The sequence below is a fragment of the Callithrix jacchus genome, chromosome 20 (genome assembly GCF_049354715.1).
Source record: "Callithrix jacchus isolate 240 chromosome 20, calJac240_pri, whole genome shotgun sequence".
NCBI classification, from domain to species: Eukaryota; Metazoa; Chordata; class Mammalia; order Primates; family Cebidae; genus Callithrix; species Callithrix jacchus.
The window spans coordinates 14,053,064-14,069,541 of NC_133521.1; the positions used below are offsets into that span (position 1 = coordinate 14,053,064).

The 16,478-nt window shown below is 44.1% G+C and overlaps 1 protein-coding gene and 2 long non-coding RNA genes across 20 annotated transcripts in view; 2 read left to right on the top strand and 1 right to left on the bottom strand.

The window, feature by feature from the left end:
* LOC118149763 (uncharacterized) overlaps positions 1-9,226 on the bottom strand; it is a 205,026-nt gene extending 195,800 nt beyond the window's left edge. For 6 of the 17 annotated variants that reach the window (XR_013530498.1, XR_013530486.1, XR_013530488.1 and 3 more), the window contains exons 1-3: positions 7,409-7,591; positions 5,988-6,139; positions 4,098-4,217 (exon numbers count right to left, since the gene is read on the bottom strand). This is a non-coding gene — a long non-coding RNA (uncharacterized LOC118149763). Of the gene's footprint in view, positions 1-4,097; positions 4,218-5,987; positions 6,140-7,408; positions 7,592-9,034 lie in introns of those variants that run through there. The other 11 variants (XR_013530495.1, XR_013530487.1, XR_013530489.1 and 8 more) reach the window with 3 other exon arrangements.
* GNAO1 (G protein subunit alpha o1) overlaps positions 7,833-16,478 on the top strand; it is a 168,398-nt gene continuing 159,752 nt past the window's right edge. For both annotated transcript variants that reach the window (XM_002760959.7, XM_035282587.3), the window contains exons 1-2: positions 7,833-8,848; positions 9,066-9,108. In XM_002760959.7, coding sequence (XP_002761005.1) covers positions 8,731-8,848; positions 9,066-9,108 — 161 coding nt within the window. In that variant the 5' untranslated portion in view covers positions 7,833-8,730. The remainder of the gene's footprint in view (positions 8,849-9,065; positions 9,109-16,478) is intronic.
* Positions 10,559-12,619, top strand: LOC118149765 (uncharacterized). Its single transcript, XR_004737478.3, has 2 exons — positions 10,559-10,699; positions 10,808-12,619. It is a non-coding gene; the product is annotated as an uncharacterized LOC118149765 (long non-coding RNA).

Below are 16,478 nucleotides of genomic sequence, written 5' to 3' on the forward strand. Positions count from 1 at the left end.
TTATCTCCCTGCTGTGCTGAAAGGGATACAGGGCTATCTGCAGAAACCTTTCATGACGGGCTGAAAAAAAAAATTCCAGTATATCTAGGAGTGGTATCACTTTTAAGTGGGAAAATCAGAGTCAATCCATAGTCTTTTCATACTATTGGCGTGTTATGTTTACGAGGTGTTATATTTCTAAAGCAAACACCATAAGAAATGTGAAAAAATCATACTTGACTTAAAGGGAGGGAAAAAATAAAGGGAACCATTTTGACAATGAACAGATATACCCAGATTCAAGAACTGAATAAATACATTTGTAACATTTTCTTGCTTGGCCCTCTGGAGCTGTGCCTTCTGTAGTCTCCCCATTGTCAGTCTCCAGGTTCTCTGTCCTCTCAATTTGGATTTAGAATTATGGACAGAAGGTACATAAAATACAGTTTCTTGATTGAGGAAATTGGACCTGGAAAGTGAATTAAGTCTCCCAAAGTTGGCCAGAGACTGAAAGTCTTGTCTCTTCATTCTGTCCAGTGTTCTTTACTCTGCTGCGTTCCTTGGTATTACTTACCCTTAGTTTTGAAAACTACTTTCATTTACTATTTGTCCAAACTTATTGAGACTGAAGCTTCACAATATCTTTAATAGTTGCATATCATCTACTGTCAATTTCTGGTTTTCACCTTTGAGGGAGCAGGTGCTGCAAAATATGGAGAATATTCTGATATATGTACTACAAAGATAATCTACCTGCTTTAAGAGCTAGGAATGATTTATCGGAATAGATATCATGGGATCATAAATTTCTTGGGTAAAGTTCATTATGATGGTCAATAATATCCAACAAAGTAGGAGAAGGATTACTGAATAAAGTAAAAACCCACTAAAATATGAATAGCATAATTGGTGCCTGTGCTATTTACAAGAGCAGCTGAGATGTAATCTTTGAACCTTGGATCTTCAGGAAGTGGCATGATGTGGCAGAAAGAGCACTGTCTTGGAATTCAAAAAAGTAAGGTGTCCATTCTGATTACACAATTTATGAGCTATGTGAACTTGGGTAAATCACTTGAACTTCTCTAAGCTTAATTTCATTATGTATGCAATGAAAAACAGAAATCCTGGCTATTTCGAATAGCTATTTAAGGACTTAAATAAATAATATATGAGATTATTATAATTCAAAAGTCTGAGACTATATGCCTCTGCATGATAGCAGAGGATCATGTGTGTTGTATTCAACAGCATATTCCCAACACTAACATAGTATCTGGCACATGGTAAGCCTACAATAAATATAAAAGACATTCATTAATTAAATAAAGACAATTACAGGAAAAATATCATTCTTATCACTATTCTTGCTGTGGAAGTGTTTATGAGGGCAATAAAGCCAAGTAAAAGAACAGAGCAGAGACAAAGGAGGCAAAAAAAGGAAAAAAATGACTGGTATCACTCCCTAGAACAGAAGCAGAGGTTGCAGAATCAAAAAAAGAATGATCAAAATGACCAATTTCTAAATCTGCCTTTTTTCTTTCACTGCTTCATTCACCCACACCTCTCAATCCAACCACTGATTTTTTTTCTTTTAAGATTGCCTTTGGGCATCGACCTCATTAATTTCGGAGTCACAGTTAAGCCACTGCTTTCAGTGTTTTTATTAAGACCTGTGTATGTCCTCTCTTTAGTCATTAGGAACAGTACTGTTTTTCATTTATATTGGATGTAACTAATTCAGAGTTCTTTCCTCTTAGCGCTCTCCAAAGACTACAGTGGCCGGGGGAAAGCCAGTGGACTTCAGGGACTACTTGAAAGGAATATCAGTATAGTTCATTTCTTTTACCTGAAATGATTCTAGGTAAAAGTCCTATGGGATAGGTGACTGGTTGAAAATGTATCTCTCACTGAGTTGTCCTTTTTTAGTTTTATAGATGTGCTCCATCACACACACAAGAATTTTATAAAACTGTTTTTCTCTGCCACAGAGGTCAGGGTTTCGCAGGCATTTGGTGAATAGATAACACGCCTAAATGTCAGTTCAACTAAAGAACCATGTTACCCAGCTGGAACGCCTCGATCTTGGTACTTGGCAGACTTTGGGAACACCTCAAACCACATGTACTTTAAAGAATGCAGACAAGTCACAAAATTAATTCAGTCTAGTATGGCCAAACACTCTCAATGCACTTTTAAATCTGAACTAATTGATAGCCTCTCCTCCCCAAGTTACATTTGTCATAGCCAATTCAAACTGGTTCTAACTGGATTCAGATAAAATTCACCTACTTTTTGCTTTCACAAATATAACTGACAGGAACAAACTAAAACAGTTCTATCTGTAAAAAGCAATGCAGTAATAAGACTTTGGACCTTGAAGCTTACAGAAGACTAATGAGATAATGTCTAAAATGTGTTCGAGCTGCATGTGTGAAAGGCTCTATGGAGACAGAAAATATAATAAATAATGCAAATAACCTTTGTGTAAGGAAAGCTTCTGTCTTCTGGAGGACAGAATAAGTATTAAATAAATATTTTACAAATATGTTCCTGCTAACCTTATCTGTCAAATCTAGCCCAGGTAGGTTGAAAAGTACTATTATTCCCATCAAAACAAATAAGAATCTTAATTTCTAATGAAAGGTTTTCCAAGAAAATTCCAATTAGAATCCATAACTTAAGGTAATGCTTTCATATTAAGCCAAGCTTCCTACTTCAATTTCAGCTCTTGGTCCATTTTATTGTAAATGTGAAAGCACTAGTCCTGGGCCCCACCAACTTTCCATTCTATTCAAGCCAAAGGGATCCCTGTGGAATTCTCTAGCTATACTAAATTGAAAAAACACAAAGCACACCCTCTTCGGGTTCTTGAACCATCAATGAACACTCAACAAATTATGTTGTCAACAGTGACAACATAATGGACTTCAATACCTTAAAAGCTCAATTCAATTACCTATAAACTTTAATCTGCTCCTTCATGAAAAATACCTTCATTTAAAAGTACATAAAACCTTTATTTCTTCCTATGACATCTCTTATCCCTAAAATTACATAAAAGAAAACTAATTTTTCATGAATTTTACAAAATAACAAAATGGGACATGAAATTAAGCAAAAAAATTTTCTGATGGGAATGTCAAAAACACCTGGCACACACTCATCTCACAAGCTGGCATAGGCCAATAAATTTCCCAATATTTTGTTTAAAATCTGTATCCTTTGACTTTTCAGAACCTTACTTGACAACAAGCCATTACCTTTTTGAACTCATCCAATCTTTGTAGAATAATAAAGTTTAAAAAATTTTCCACTACAAAAATAAAAGTCTCAGAGGTGGGAAGAGCTTTGTGATAGTGTCTGATTTAGCCCTTGCCTACTGACTGGTGAATTTACTTAACAAATATTGAAACTGATGACCTGTGGGCAGTGGGCCATCCTTGATCTTTGGGGATGTATACAAAGTAATAAGACAACTCTGTCCCCTCAAAGGAGTTTACAGTCTACTCCTGTTTTCCCAAAGTATCTGAGTACTTGGGAAGAAGTTATGAATGTAAAAATGAAGATTCCCAAGTTTCACCTCAGACTTAATTGATTCAGAAATTCTAGGTATTAAACCCAGAAATCTGCTCTTTAAAAAGCCCCTTGCGTAATTCTTGTGCACGTTTGAGAACCACCACTCTGGTAGGTCTGAGAGATGTGCACAAATATCAGTTACGGAAATGCTGAATATAGGGCTTGCCTTTTAGGAAAATAAAAGGATTGATCAGTACCTTCCCTCATTAATGACAGATACAAACTGGAAAAAAAGAAGTTATCTCTTAGCCAAACCCACACATTCTTCTAAATCATATTCACCACTAAGTTGGATTGTGAGTTAACACTTTTATAATAGAAATAAACTTAGTGCAGAAACCCAAAATTTCTACCTACCATTCTCCTTAAAATGCCTAATTCCCTGTTGCAGTGGCTCACGCCTGTAATCCCAGCACTTTGGAAAGCCAAGGCTGATGGATCACTTGAGGTCGGGAGTTGGAGACAGGCCTGGCCAACATGGTAAAACCCTGTTTCAACTAAGAATACAAAAAAAAAAAGTAGCTGGGCATGGTGGTACTCACCTGTTATCCCAGCTACTGGGGAGGCTGAAGCATGAGAATCACTTGAACGTGGGAGGCAGAGGTTTCCATGAGCCAAGAGCATGCCACTGCACTCCAGCCTGGGCAAGAGTGAGACTCCATCTAGAAAAAAAAAAAAAGAAAAGAAAAAGAAGTAAAATGACTAATTCACTGGATATTTAGTTTAGTTTCATTTAGCTTATGAATCACATATTTTAGCTTATTTTCTTTCCGTGAGAGTAGTAGTCATAAGAAATAGTAATTTTCATCATTTTTTTCCTTTGACAGAAATACAAAAAATTAGTAGACATAAAAAAAGTTGGATTTAGAAACATGTAAGATATCTGGGCTTTAAGACAGCTCTTAGCAGAATTAACTGCCACATATGGATTCTGTATAAGACCAACACTTTGTACACAAAAAAATCACCCAGGGAGTGGCTATCAATGCAAATGGCTGAAGGGTTGGTAAAAGACGGATAACAGAATTTTTAACAAGCACCCCAGCTAATTCTAATGTGAATTGTTTTAAGAAAACACTACAGAAGTTTCAAAATTTCAAGATTCCAAGCTCGTGACATCCCAACCTGTCTTCATGTCTAAATCAATATATTAAACATAGTAGATTGCCAATACATACATATTTAAATAAAGTAATTTCATAGTTAATTAAACTATAAAAGGGAACAAATAGGGGAATTCAGTTTACCTTATCAGAGCCCACATTCTCTAAGTCAGAGCTGGGGAATCTTGTTGATACCATGAATTGCCCTCCAGATCTAGCAGCCACATGCAGTAAAAAAGTAACTTTGCTGTGCTGTTGTTCCTTTAGAGAGTATATAAAATACTCTAATTACATACTTTTAAAATTAAAAATATCCTGAAGGTGTATGTATGCAGCAAAGGGAATGGCTAACTGAGGTTGGAGGGAGAGTTATTCACTGGACATCGACAATAATCCAAGAAATAAAATTCTGAGGATCAAATAAAATAAAACCAAATAGAATCTGTCCTTGGTCTAAGCATCTCTCGCTGCTGATATAAGGAGAGTAATTTCCCCATTCCCACAGGAATTAATTGTGAACAATTAAACACTTGTGGTATTATCTAATTACTAATAATTCACAGAGAACTGAGAGATTCTTATCCTCACATCCTTTGGGGGAACCTGAATATGATTGGGTTCTGGGGTTGTACACTTTCTGTAAGTCTCGGAAGCATACTTTGTGTATTTAGCATGCTGTTTCTCAGATAGTCCATAAACCTGTGAAAGGAACACTGGCTTACTACTTACAGGTAATAGTAAGAAGAATAACTGTTTGTGACCCTAAACACTTAGAAGCTCAGCTTCTTCAGCTATAAAATGGGTACCCAAGTTGATCTGTATTCATGGTCCAGGTTCTTTGCACTCAGCCATGATGCTTCCCACGCCATGTGCTTAACTGAGGTTTATGTGGGAGGATCACATGAGATAATTTTTGTAAAAGTGCTCTGTAAGCTGTAAAGCACTATACAGATGAAGCGGATTATTATTAGTCTTTTACGAAGCCCAGCAATAAAGATGCAAAGTGACCCAGAAAAAGAAAACTGAGTAGACAAACCTGAAATATAACATCTCTAGCACCTACAACAGTTACCCTGTACATGGTAGGTAGGTGCTTAGTAAGTACAGAGTGAGTAAAGAAGAACACCAAACAGGTTTGTGCCTCCTTATACTAGGTCTGATACCAAGAATAAATAAATATACCCAAGGTCAATGAGAGTTTTCATTCAACCATACAACAGTGGAATACTCCAAGAGCCTAAGATTTTAAATTAAAAATTGCTTCATATGAAAGAGCACAGAAACATGAAATGTGACCCACCATCTGCCATGAAATGGTTATATTCTTACCTCTTCAGTCTTTCCAATGCAGTCTTGCAAGGATACAGCACCTGGATGAGGGTGTGGAGCGTTTTCCCTGCATCTGGTAGATCTACATAACTGTTCCTAGCAACCACTTGAGGAAATAACACATTCTATAGAATGTTGGATGCTTAAGCTCTCTGTTTTGGATTTGAAAGGCTGCATTTTAGTGATTTTTAAGCCAAACCAGATTTATCCCCTAACATCCCCCAAAAAACACACAGAAAAGAAGAATGGTGGGGGGTGGGTAGGTAGAGAAGCAGTTATTCACCTTATAAAACAATTCTCTATAGGATTCCTTTGTCAGTTTCCTAGACTATGTAAAATGTGATTCAAATTAAAATATTTAAATCACATACGCACAACTTGACATAGGCACTTAATTGTAAAATAAGGCAAACCCACACTGGGAAATACCAAATTAAAAAAAAAAAATTGGGGAAAAAGTATTTTCTTCTGGGTGGCCCTAATCTGCCTTCTTTTACCCCATTGCAAATGTATTTTTATGCTGGGTTACATTTCCAAAACAGGAGTGTTTTTTTTCTATCCTTGAAATGAAACAAACAAGTTTGCTTTCAGAGCCACAGAAATGCCCAACTGTTAGGGGAAAAAAAAAAAACAACGTTTTCCACTGGCCGCTTGCCTCTCTTATCCCCATGCAACCTTGCCTATTGGCCCCTTTCCCTAGGAGAGCCCCTGGGGCTGTCTGATGGAACTAATTGTAAAATTATTTTGTGCAGTAAAAAATTCATTTCTTCAAAATCTGAGACCACCCAGAATATGCCCAATCTTTGGCAAATATCAACTGGTTTCCTCAGTATTTGACTAGCTGTACACCGAGTAACTGACCCGGGTTTCTGGGTCTTTCTATCGGCATAGAAATGAGGGGGAAATGTTTCAGAAGATGAAAAAAGGAAGAAAATCTCTCATCCAGAATCTATTCAAAATTCATTTTGTGTGTTTGGAAGGGGGAAAACAGAAGAATTCAGTGCAAAGAGGCCTCCACCAGACTAAACCGTCCAACATCTGCAAAAGCTTTTTAAATAAAACTGCTCAGGGATCAGGGGTTTGCTGCAAGCTCCCGGTCGCTTGAAGCCCTGTCCCTCCGCTCCGGGCCCTCACGCCTCCGAGGGTGGGCACCCCTCTTGCACGGAGAGCGGCGGCTGGGATCTCCGAGCAGGGTCGCCGACGGCCCTGGAGGCAGCGGCTCCCGGAGAACAGGCCCAGGCTTTTCTCGGCCCGCTGCATTCCTCTCCTTACAGCCTTGGCTCTCACATAGTAGGTGCTCTATAAATGTGGACTAAGGACTCGAAAAGTCCGAATCTGTCCTCACGCCCCAGAGGCGAATTCTGGTGCGCGAGGTTTTATTGCAACCCACTACCACATCGCGTCTCCTGAGGTAACCTGACCTCGGCTCTGCGGCCCCAGCAGCTGGAGAGCCACGGAGAAGGCGGGCTGCGGGAGACAAGATGGAGAGCCTGCGGGAGAGGGACAGAGGCCGCGCTGGCCGCGAGCTGGGGGGCCCACCTGACTGCCGCGCTGCCTGCCCGGCCCAGCACTCCCATTGACAAGGAGGTCCGCGCCGCCGCCGCGTGGGGCGGGGGCAGGGGCGGGGTAGGGCGCCCCGGCGCGCGCCCGGCCCCACGCCCCGCCCCCGCCAGCCTCGCACGCGCCCACCCCCGGGGAGCCGCGGGCCCGGAGGGCGCTTGGGGGAGGGGGGAGGATGCTCCGCGAACGCGCGTGCGCGCCTCCGCCGGCTGACGCGGACCCCCGGCGCGCGCCTCCCCCGCCCCGCGTTCTCCCAGTCCCGGGGGCTCGGCGCGCGGCCCTGCTGACGTCAGCCGGCGGCCCGCGGAGCCGGGTGCGCAGAGTCGCTGGCTCACTCGCGCTCTGCGCTCGCCTCCTCCCCCAACCCGGGCCCTGGCGCGGGCGCGCTCCTTCGCTCTACCATTTTTTTTTTTTTCCCCTCCCTCCCTGCCTCTCTCTCTCTCTCCCTCTCCCTCGAGCACCCGGCTGGCCGCGGCTCCCTGGCGCTCTCCCTCTCTCCGGTAGGCTCACCGAGCGATGAGAGCTCTGGGAGACCGCAACGCCGCCTCCCGCTAGAGACCTGCCCCCCGGTCCGGCCCCCTGCCCAGCCCTGCCCAGCGCGCGGGGGTCGGCGAAGGCGCCGCGGACGCACCGACGGCTGAAGAGCGGCGATGCACATGCACTAGCAGCACCCCCTAACTCACTCCCTCCACATCCCGCGCCGCCGCCGCCGCCTCCGCCACCTCCTCCTCCGCCGCCGCCACCGCCTCCTCCTCCAGCAGCCGCGGCAGCAGGACCCACCCTGCCCCCCACCCCACCCTCCGTCGGCTCCGGCTGCGGCTCCAGCCTCGACTATTATTTTATTTATTTTGGGTCGTGCACAAGCCTCAGTGCCTGCAGCCCGCGCCTCCTCGGCCCGCGGGCGCCTCCTCCCTCGGCTCCGGAGCCCCTGACTCCGGCCATCCTCGACTCGACACCCCCAGATCCCCACCAGCTGCCGCGAGTCTCCGCTACTGGAATCTTGTTAGCGGCTGTCTTTTTGGGGGGTTCTGGTTACGCGACATTTTTGTTTCCAGCCCAGGAGAGGATATCGTGATTTTCCCCCCTTGAGCCCAGGCTCTGCTCTCTGGGGGGGTGGGGGGCGCGCCGAGCCGGGGAGCCGTGCCAGCGGAGTTGTGCGGGCTGTGGCAGGGAAGGGGCCACCATGGGATGTACTCTGAGCGCAGAGGAGAGAGCCGCCCTCGAGCGGAGCAAGGCGATTGAGAAAAACCTCAAAGAGGATGGCATCAGCGCCGCCAAAGATGTGAAATTACTCCTACTGGGTAAGAACCGCCGCTACCACCCCCATCCCCCGACCCCGGCCACTCCGCACCCCTGCCGCCAGCTCCTCCACCCCACCCGCAGCCGGTAGACCTGGTCCCTAAGTTGGCACCACCATGTGCCCAGGATCGCCCACCCCCTCGCATGCCTTAGCCCCCCCCCCCCCGTTCCTTTAAGCTGACACTCACCAGTTTTTCCCCACTGTCTGTGTCCCAACAGGGGCTGGAGAATCAGGAAAAAGCACCATTGTGAAGCAGATGAAGTAAGTCCCTGTGGCACTGGGATTTGTACTTTTATTAAGAATAATTTTTAAAATCGTTTTTATTACCTTGCTTACTCCACATTGCTCTCCAGGCCTGTTTTTTAATTCGTGCACACACACGCACACACACACACACACCCCTATATTTGACTCCCCTCCCCCACTCCCTACGTTGGTTCTTGGTCCTCCACCCCAACTACCGGGTGGGTGTTTTTTGGGAGGGGGAAGGGGAGCGCCTGTAGTTGTATGAATGACAGCGTCCGCCATATTGATCAGAACATCACACTATTGGCATGAATATGATCATTACTCTTGCTTGTGGAATATTTTGTGTCTCACTGCCTCCATTTCTGTGTCTCTGTTTCATTCTGTCTCTATTTCTCTCTCCTCTTCCCTCCATACCTCCCTATCCCCGAAGGTCCGTAATCCCGCTTCCCCCTGCTCTTCTCCTGGGGCAGTGATTTTGAACTTGGCTAACATGGAGGGGACCCAGCCCTAGACTGGGGTGGAGGATCAGGTGTCTGCTGTTCATGCGTTTGGTGCTGAATTGGAGGCTGTGTTTTCTACGTCTCCTCGCCCCCCCCCAAAAAAGAGGGGATTAGGGGAGGGGTCGTGTGCTAGGGGAAGGAGTGGGTTTCCAAGCGGTAGTGACTGGCACAGTTTTATCCAAGGTAGAGGTGGAAGGGGGAGGGAAGCTGCCTGTGAGGCTGAATGTCCGCCCCTTGCTGCCCCCAGCTCCTCTCCTCCCCCACCCTCCCAGCATTGCTCTCCTGATACCCGCAGTTTTCCTTCGCTCCGTGGCCTTTATCAGTGTATTTATTTACACTCTGCATAGGCCATGTTCCATGCAATCTACTCACAATGCGGATTTCAGGCCCCACTTTCCGCCGCCCCCTTCTGCCTTAGCTATCAGTTTCCCCTCCTAATTAACTGGGGGTGGATTTGAGTGATGGTTGAAAATTAAAACAAAATGGGATATTCCTTCCCTTCCACACTTTCTCAATAAGGAGCCTCGCCCCTCCTTCCCACTCGCAGGCTCGCTTCTTGCCCTATTCACCCGGCAGTTCCTGGTGAGCCCACAGGCAGCTTTGCTTGGGGAGGGGGTGGCTGGCCGCAAAGAGGTGTGCGCCCTCGGGGCCTCCTGCTTCCGTTGGCCTGTCAGTTCAGGACGGAGGAGTTCGTTAAGACCGTTTAGCGAAAATTCCATGTCGCTTTGCTGTGACACCTTCGTGCACACACAGCTCCTAATTAGGGGTTGCCGTACAGTAAACAAAAATGATTATTTTTCAACTTGACAGAGTAGCCGAAGTAATTGCATCGCGTAGGGAAACAATGGAAAATAAAAACCCCTTTCGTGGGAAGCTGGGAGTGGGAGACGAAGCATGCTTGCGGTTTCAGAACCAAGATGCAAAAAATCTTGCATGTGTAACAGGCATGACAAGCGGGTTCTAGGCGGCGCCATGATGGTAGGGAGTAGCGACTCGGAGACAGTTTCCCCATCGGCTTGACATGTTCTTATTTTTGTTCGAGAGCTCCCTAGGGCTTTCTTCGAAGAGGCCCCTTCGGCTGGCCGCACCCTTCTGAACCAAGGGTAATTTAGCTTGGGGTTTCTTTGGAGCTTGTGCAACCCAAATGGATGGGGAGGCGGGGCTTGGGGAATTGCTCTTTGCAACAAGGTGCATGTTGCATCTGTCTGGAGCCCTTGCAGATCGGTAAATGCAGCCGCGCCACTCCTTTCTCCCGAGGGGGGACGTTTTAAAACTTCAGAAGTCTGTAATCAGCAGTGGAGGACTCGGAGCCCGGTAGACGCCTCAGCCACCGGACTGGATGAGGTTTCAGGCGTTGCAAGTGGTGGACAGCGCCCAGCCGAGGACGGAAAAGTCGATGGGGCTCAGTTCGGGGACGCTCGGTTAGGCTCGGTGCGGTCTGGGCGCGGGGCTCGGAGAGAGTCGGCAGTGTTCGGAGCCGAGTCCGCGCTCTGGCGGAGAGAGCCGAGCCGCTTCGGAGGGGGTCGAACGCATTCGGAAATGCTCATGGGAGGGGAGTGCGAAGGAGGGGCAGAAGAAGGGGGACAGGCCAGAGTCTGTAAATTAACTTTGAATCCACCAAAGAACTGCTTTTTCTGAACACGCCCCATAAATTAGGCTGATTTAATGAGAAGTTTAAAAATATATACTGAATCCCCCAAAGGGGATACCTCACCTTTTTTTATTCAAAGAGAGCTGAGCTTTCTGGGGAAATAGGTGTGCCACTTTAGGATGAAAATTCATAATTATGTACTGGACAGGAAATCTTAAATGAAGGATGGATGTAGACTTCCCAGAGAAAGTCCTATGTGTCTTGTATTTGGTTACACCCAGGAGGGGGGAAAATGAAATGAGTGATGTTTGAGATTGTTAAATCAGGAATCAGAGCATTTCTTCTCTTTCCCTACACTTCTCCCCCCCCCCCCGCCTTTTTTTTCACCCTTACTGGACACCTTTTTCAAGAAAAATATTAGGAAAAACAGATTTTGTAGGTAAAACAATTTTTTTTTAAAGAAAAGCACAATACACCAACTCTCTTCAAGAAGTAGGGTAGGTCTTTTCCAAAGGTCTATCACAAAGGTTTCTGGTCCCTGGTTTGCCACAAGGGACCCTGGCATCCTGTCCTCCTGAAGCATTCATGAATGGCAGCTTTCCCTGTGAGCTCTCCAGCTTGGCTTGAAATACATCAGATCAGGGCCTTGTGCCAAGCTGAAGGCAGGACTTGTTTTATTAACCACAAAATGTGGGATTGGTGTCACTGTATCCTAGTGACAAATTTTCTTGAGTCCTCCCTTGCAGAGATGGTTTTTGAGATGGCCACTTGACTGAGAGTCACTTTGAGTCAGGAAAATTCTACTGTGGATGGTGCCATGCCCGAAAATCTAGGTGGCATTTTAGAAAGCAGTTTCTAACTCCCTTGTGAAAGTCCATTATTGGTGACCAACCTATCAGTCCATATGTACAGGTTAATTAGGAGGCTGTGTTGTTTCACCTGGATAGATGAAATTCAACAGAGAGCCCTCTTTAAGTTATGGGTTATCCTCGGGTATAACTTAAAATTAACTTTAAGTTATAAGCCACAGTCTAATAGTTCAGAACATTGGATTGAGAGTAAGAATATGGATATTCAGACATCACTGAATAAAACCCCTTCTATTCAGCATTTCCAGAAGAGCAAAGAGTCATTCCATTGAGCCTGTGTTCTCATCCATGCTGTGGTGTGCTAATTAGAAGAAACAGGCTTCCATATATTCCCATAGTAACTGAAGTTAAATGATAAAGGACTGGTTGGTAGTTGCTATTTAGAACAAAGGGTTAACGTCTTCATCAGCCTAAGATCATTGCAGAGATACTGACATAAAGTTCTTCTGCTTGATACCTGTTGTAAGGGGAAACTTGCATCTCCTTAAGAGATACCACAGTTTAGAATGTCATTTGAAAAACCTGATTCTCAGTACTTACATTAAAATTTTTATTTGAACATAGTGTTTGGGGTTGTTTTTTTTTTTCCCTTATGTGTGTGATTGTGAATTCGTATTAGGGAGTTCTGTGTCAGACAATCCAAAACATTTGACTACTGAAAAATAAACAGTGATAATTGAGATAGCACAAACATAATTTTATACATATCACATGTGAGTAATTAGTAATTCTTTTTTGTGCATGGCATTTTAAATAATTTTGCTTGTTAGGGAGTGGTAACCTCACCTGTGATACAGCTTCATCATGTTATAGTCAATCAATAAGACTCTGAGTTATTCTGACCAATCAAACATTTTTAAAAGAACTGTCAATTTTATTCAATTACCAGCTCCTTACAAAGAATTCTTTTAATGAGTTGTAATTTTATCAGGTGTAGAATCGGCAGAATATCACTTTCAGTGACTTCCCAGTTCTGAACAAATAGTGACACCCACTTGAACCATGTACCTGGTGAAAATGTAAAATGGACTGTGGAGTTGCTCTGGGAACCACAATTTGCCCTCATTCGAGATGCTGAGTTTTCTGTAATGTTGAGTTCAGGCTATTCATCTCTGGAGCATTAGCAGAATTTTTAGAAAGATAAGAGAGTTCGAAGGTGGCCATGATGCATTGCTTGCTAGCTGGTAGTCCTTACCAAAATGGGCACAATAAAATAGAGCACTTTGGTTGTTCGTCCATTCCCACAATACCTGCTTAGTGCCATTTTAAAACAAATTTAAGAATTTGCCTGATGAAGACGTCATTACTCATACTAATATTCCAGCCTGACACGTGGGATATATTCAGAGAACAGACCCCACCCTGTCAGGAAAGGCTGTCTCAAAAGGTTACCTGTCAGCAAAAAGCTGATGGATTTTTCCTCCCAGCTGACCCTGACTTTGTAATTAGGGTATCTACTGTTTGGTTTGAGTTCAGGGCAAGCTTGCATTCTTCTTGATCTTAGCCAAAAGGCCAAAAAGCGATCAAGCTTGCATGCTTTGAGCACAGTGCTCTTCAGCACCTAATAACTGACAGGCATTAATGGAGGTGAATAGCAACCTGCAACCATTACTCCATGAAAGTGCAGCCCTTCAAAAGGGCATTTTCCACACTTGCCCGCAAGGTCCCACATTGGGGTAGTATTCCACAGAGAGCCACTCTTCTAGATTTGTAGACTTGTTATTTCTGCAGTCATCTAGTTGGCTGCTTTGCCTCCCTCCCTTCATCCCGTCTCTATGTTTATTCAAATGGATGCACCTTGCTCTCCAGAGACAGCGGCAGCTCAAACAGAATGTCAGATCAAGTAGCAGATGAGTTCTCTTTTCCTGATGGATGGTGCTCTCTCCCTCCTTACTGTGCACTGAGCTGTAAATACCAGCAGACCTTCCTGCCAGAAGAGTGGCAAACAGTTCACCTGATCTCCTCGGGAATTAGCTGTGGAATTCTTGAACCTCAGTTACCTATTGGATTCTGAAGTGGAACATGTATGCTTGTTGAAAAGGGTCGTTGCCAATTAGATTAAATGGGGGATGCTTCATGAGGATCAGCATGACTGGAAAAGAATGCGGAACGGCTGTTCTATGTGTGAACAGGGCTGGATTAGATGTATGATGCCCAGAGTGGGAGTGCTGTCTTGTTTCTTTTAACACATGGAACTCCCAGATTATATTTGTGCTGCTTCACATGCCACATCTGCTAAAGATAGGACAAGATCACTCATGTTTTCCAGCTGCTCACAGTACCCTAACTCCATTAACACTGGAGATTTAATATAAGTAGAATGAGGCCCTATTTTTCTGATATGTGCTCAGCCCATTTGCATGCTGGGACTTGACTCCCTGTCTCCCAGGGTGTTTTCATTCTCATTTCTTATGGAGCCAGACAGACCATTATCAACAGAATACGTCTTGATCTGAAAGACAACAGAAAATCTGGTAAAGGGGTGATTCCAAACGGAAAAAAATATATATTTGAAAGAGTTACCCTCAAAATTGACACTAACAGAGAAAACTTTTGATTCTGAAAAAAGAAAAATTGTGTGCCTATGTTTGTACATACCCACAGAGTGTGTGTAGGTTTACAAATGGAAAATGCTATTAGAAAAGCCCTCACCTCACTTTCTTACTGATTGCCGCGTCATAAAAAACTTGAAGGTGCTCAAATGAACTCCATCCTTAAGAATTTCTTCAAATATGTGTCACATTCTTATTTTCTTCCATCCCTCTCATTTACACACTACTGGTAGAAAGGAAACTGTACAATAGATCCATGATTAGCATGGAGGGAAAGGAGAGGAGAGAGCAGTGACCTGTTAACTGGTTCAGAGAAATAGGTAGTTTCTTGTGTTTAGACAAGCAGTTTAGCATGCTTCTCTAAAATTGAGAGCTTTTATCTGCTGAGCCATCTTTAGAAGCAGTTTAGCACGCTTCTCTAAAACTGAGAGGTGGTTAAAAGCATAGACTTTGCAAGCAGGCTGCCTGGCTTCAAATCTTGGCTCTACTGCTAAGTAAATATGTGACCTTAGACAAGGCATATAACATCTGGTGCCTCAGTTTCCTTGCCTGTAAAATGGGACTGATAATAAAAATAACTAGTAATAGGATTGTGGTGAGCATGAAATGAGCTAATATATGAAATGTGCTTAGAGCAGTGTCTAGAACTTGGAAATCATTATACAAATGTTAGTTCCAGTTTTTATGCCTTTGATTGATTAGTGGGTGTTCCCTTCCCATATGGAGTTCTCTTGTCAAGTAAGTATGTGGGACTTAGCCGCCCTGAGAAGCAGAAGGGGGGTGCTGTGGTTCATGTTCAAGGCTTCTTCCCCTTGCCTGCTCTGCAGCACCAGTTATATAACAAACTGTGTTGTCATAACTGATGTGACATTTTTAATGGCGCAGCTGCTTCAGCCCAAGAGGCTGGGGTGACATTTCAAAGGGTGTTAAAGAGCACTGAACTGGGAGTCCAGGTCAGTAGCTCTGCCTCTGCCCCTCCGAGGGCTCAGTTTCCTGAAAGAGTTGGACCAGGGATACCCCAAGCTCCTTCCCTTTTGTCACTGGTGTATGAAATTGGGAATTCCCTTGGTTTTCAGGGTCTTGATGTTCTCAGTATTAAACCATGAATTATAGTTTTATCCCGTGGGGGTGTGTAGTATCCATGGAAGTTCTTTTAAGGCTAAGTTAATTGCAAAATGGCAACCTCAACCACAAAGCTTTGTCAGCCAGGAAATCTGTAGTTCTGAGAGGCAATTTGAGAAAAACACCTCTAACCAAACTTTTCATGCAGACATGGTTCTTAAACCATAGAGGAGGATCTGAAAGTATCTCATTAGTAAGAAACAGGATGTTTCTGGGAGGAGAGAGCCAGTGACATTAGAAGAAAAGTGGTTTTTCTGTGGTTTCCAGGATGCTCAGAAGTGGAGACACCAGTGGAATTCACCATGTGAAGATGCCTGGGTTAAGGTGTCTAACCCCCAGGGAGCTGGGAGACTTGCAGACTAGTAAAAGGGGAGAATCAGGATATTTTTAATTTTGATTCACTCTCTCATTTGACTTTGGGCAGAGCATTTGGCCACCTTGGGCCTCAATTTGTTCATCTATTAATTGGGTTATGGGTTTTCACCATAGAATTTCTCAGGGCTCTTTCAGGTTTCCAGCTCTAAGATGCAGTAAATGCAAAGAGAAACTTAGAAGCCTAAAAGGCAGTGGGGAATAGTGGGAGTATTTACCACCCACAGCTTTTATCTGCTGAGCCATCTTTAGTTCTAATTTTCTTTACAGAGAAGAGGAAAAACATTGTGCTTTTCATAGCACAAAAAAATTAAAGTAAAATAAAATCCTGCAAGGCTAATAGTTGATGGTGCCCTGAATTTGTCCCCCTACTCTC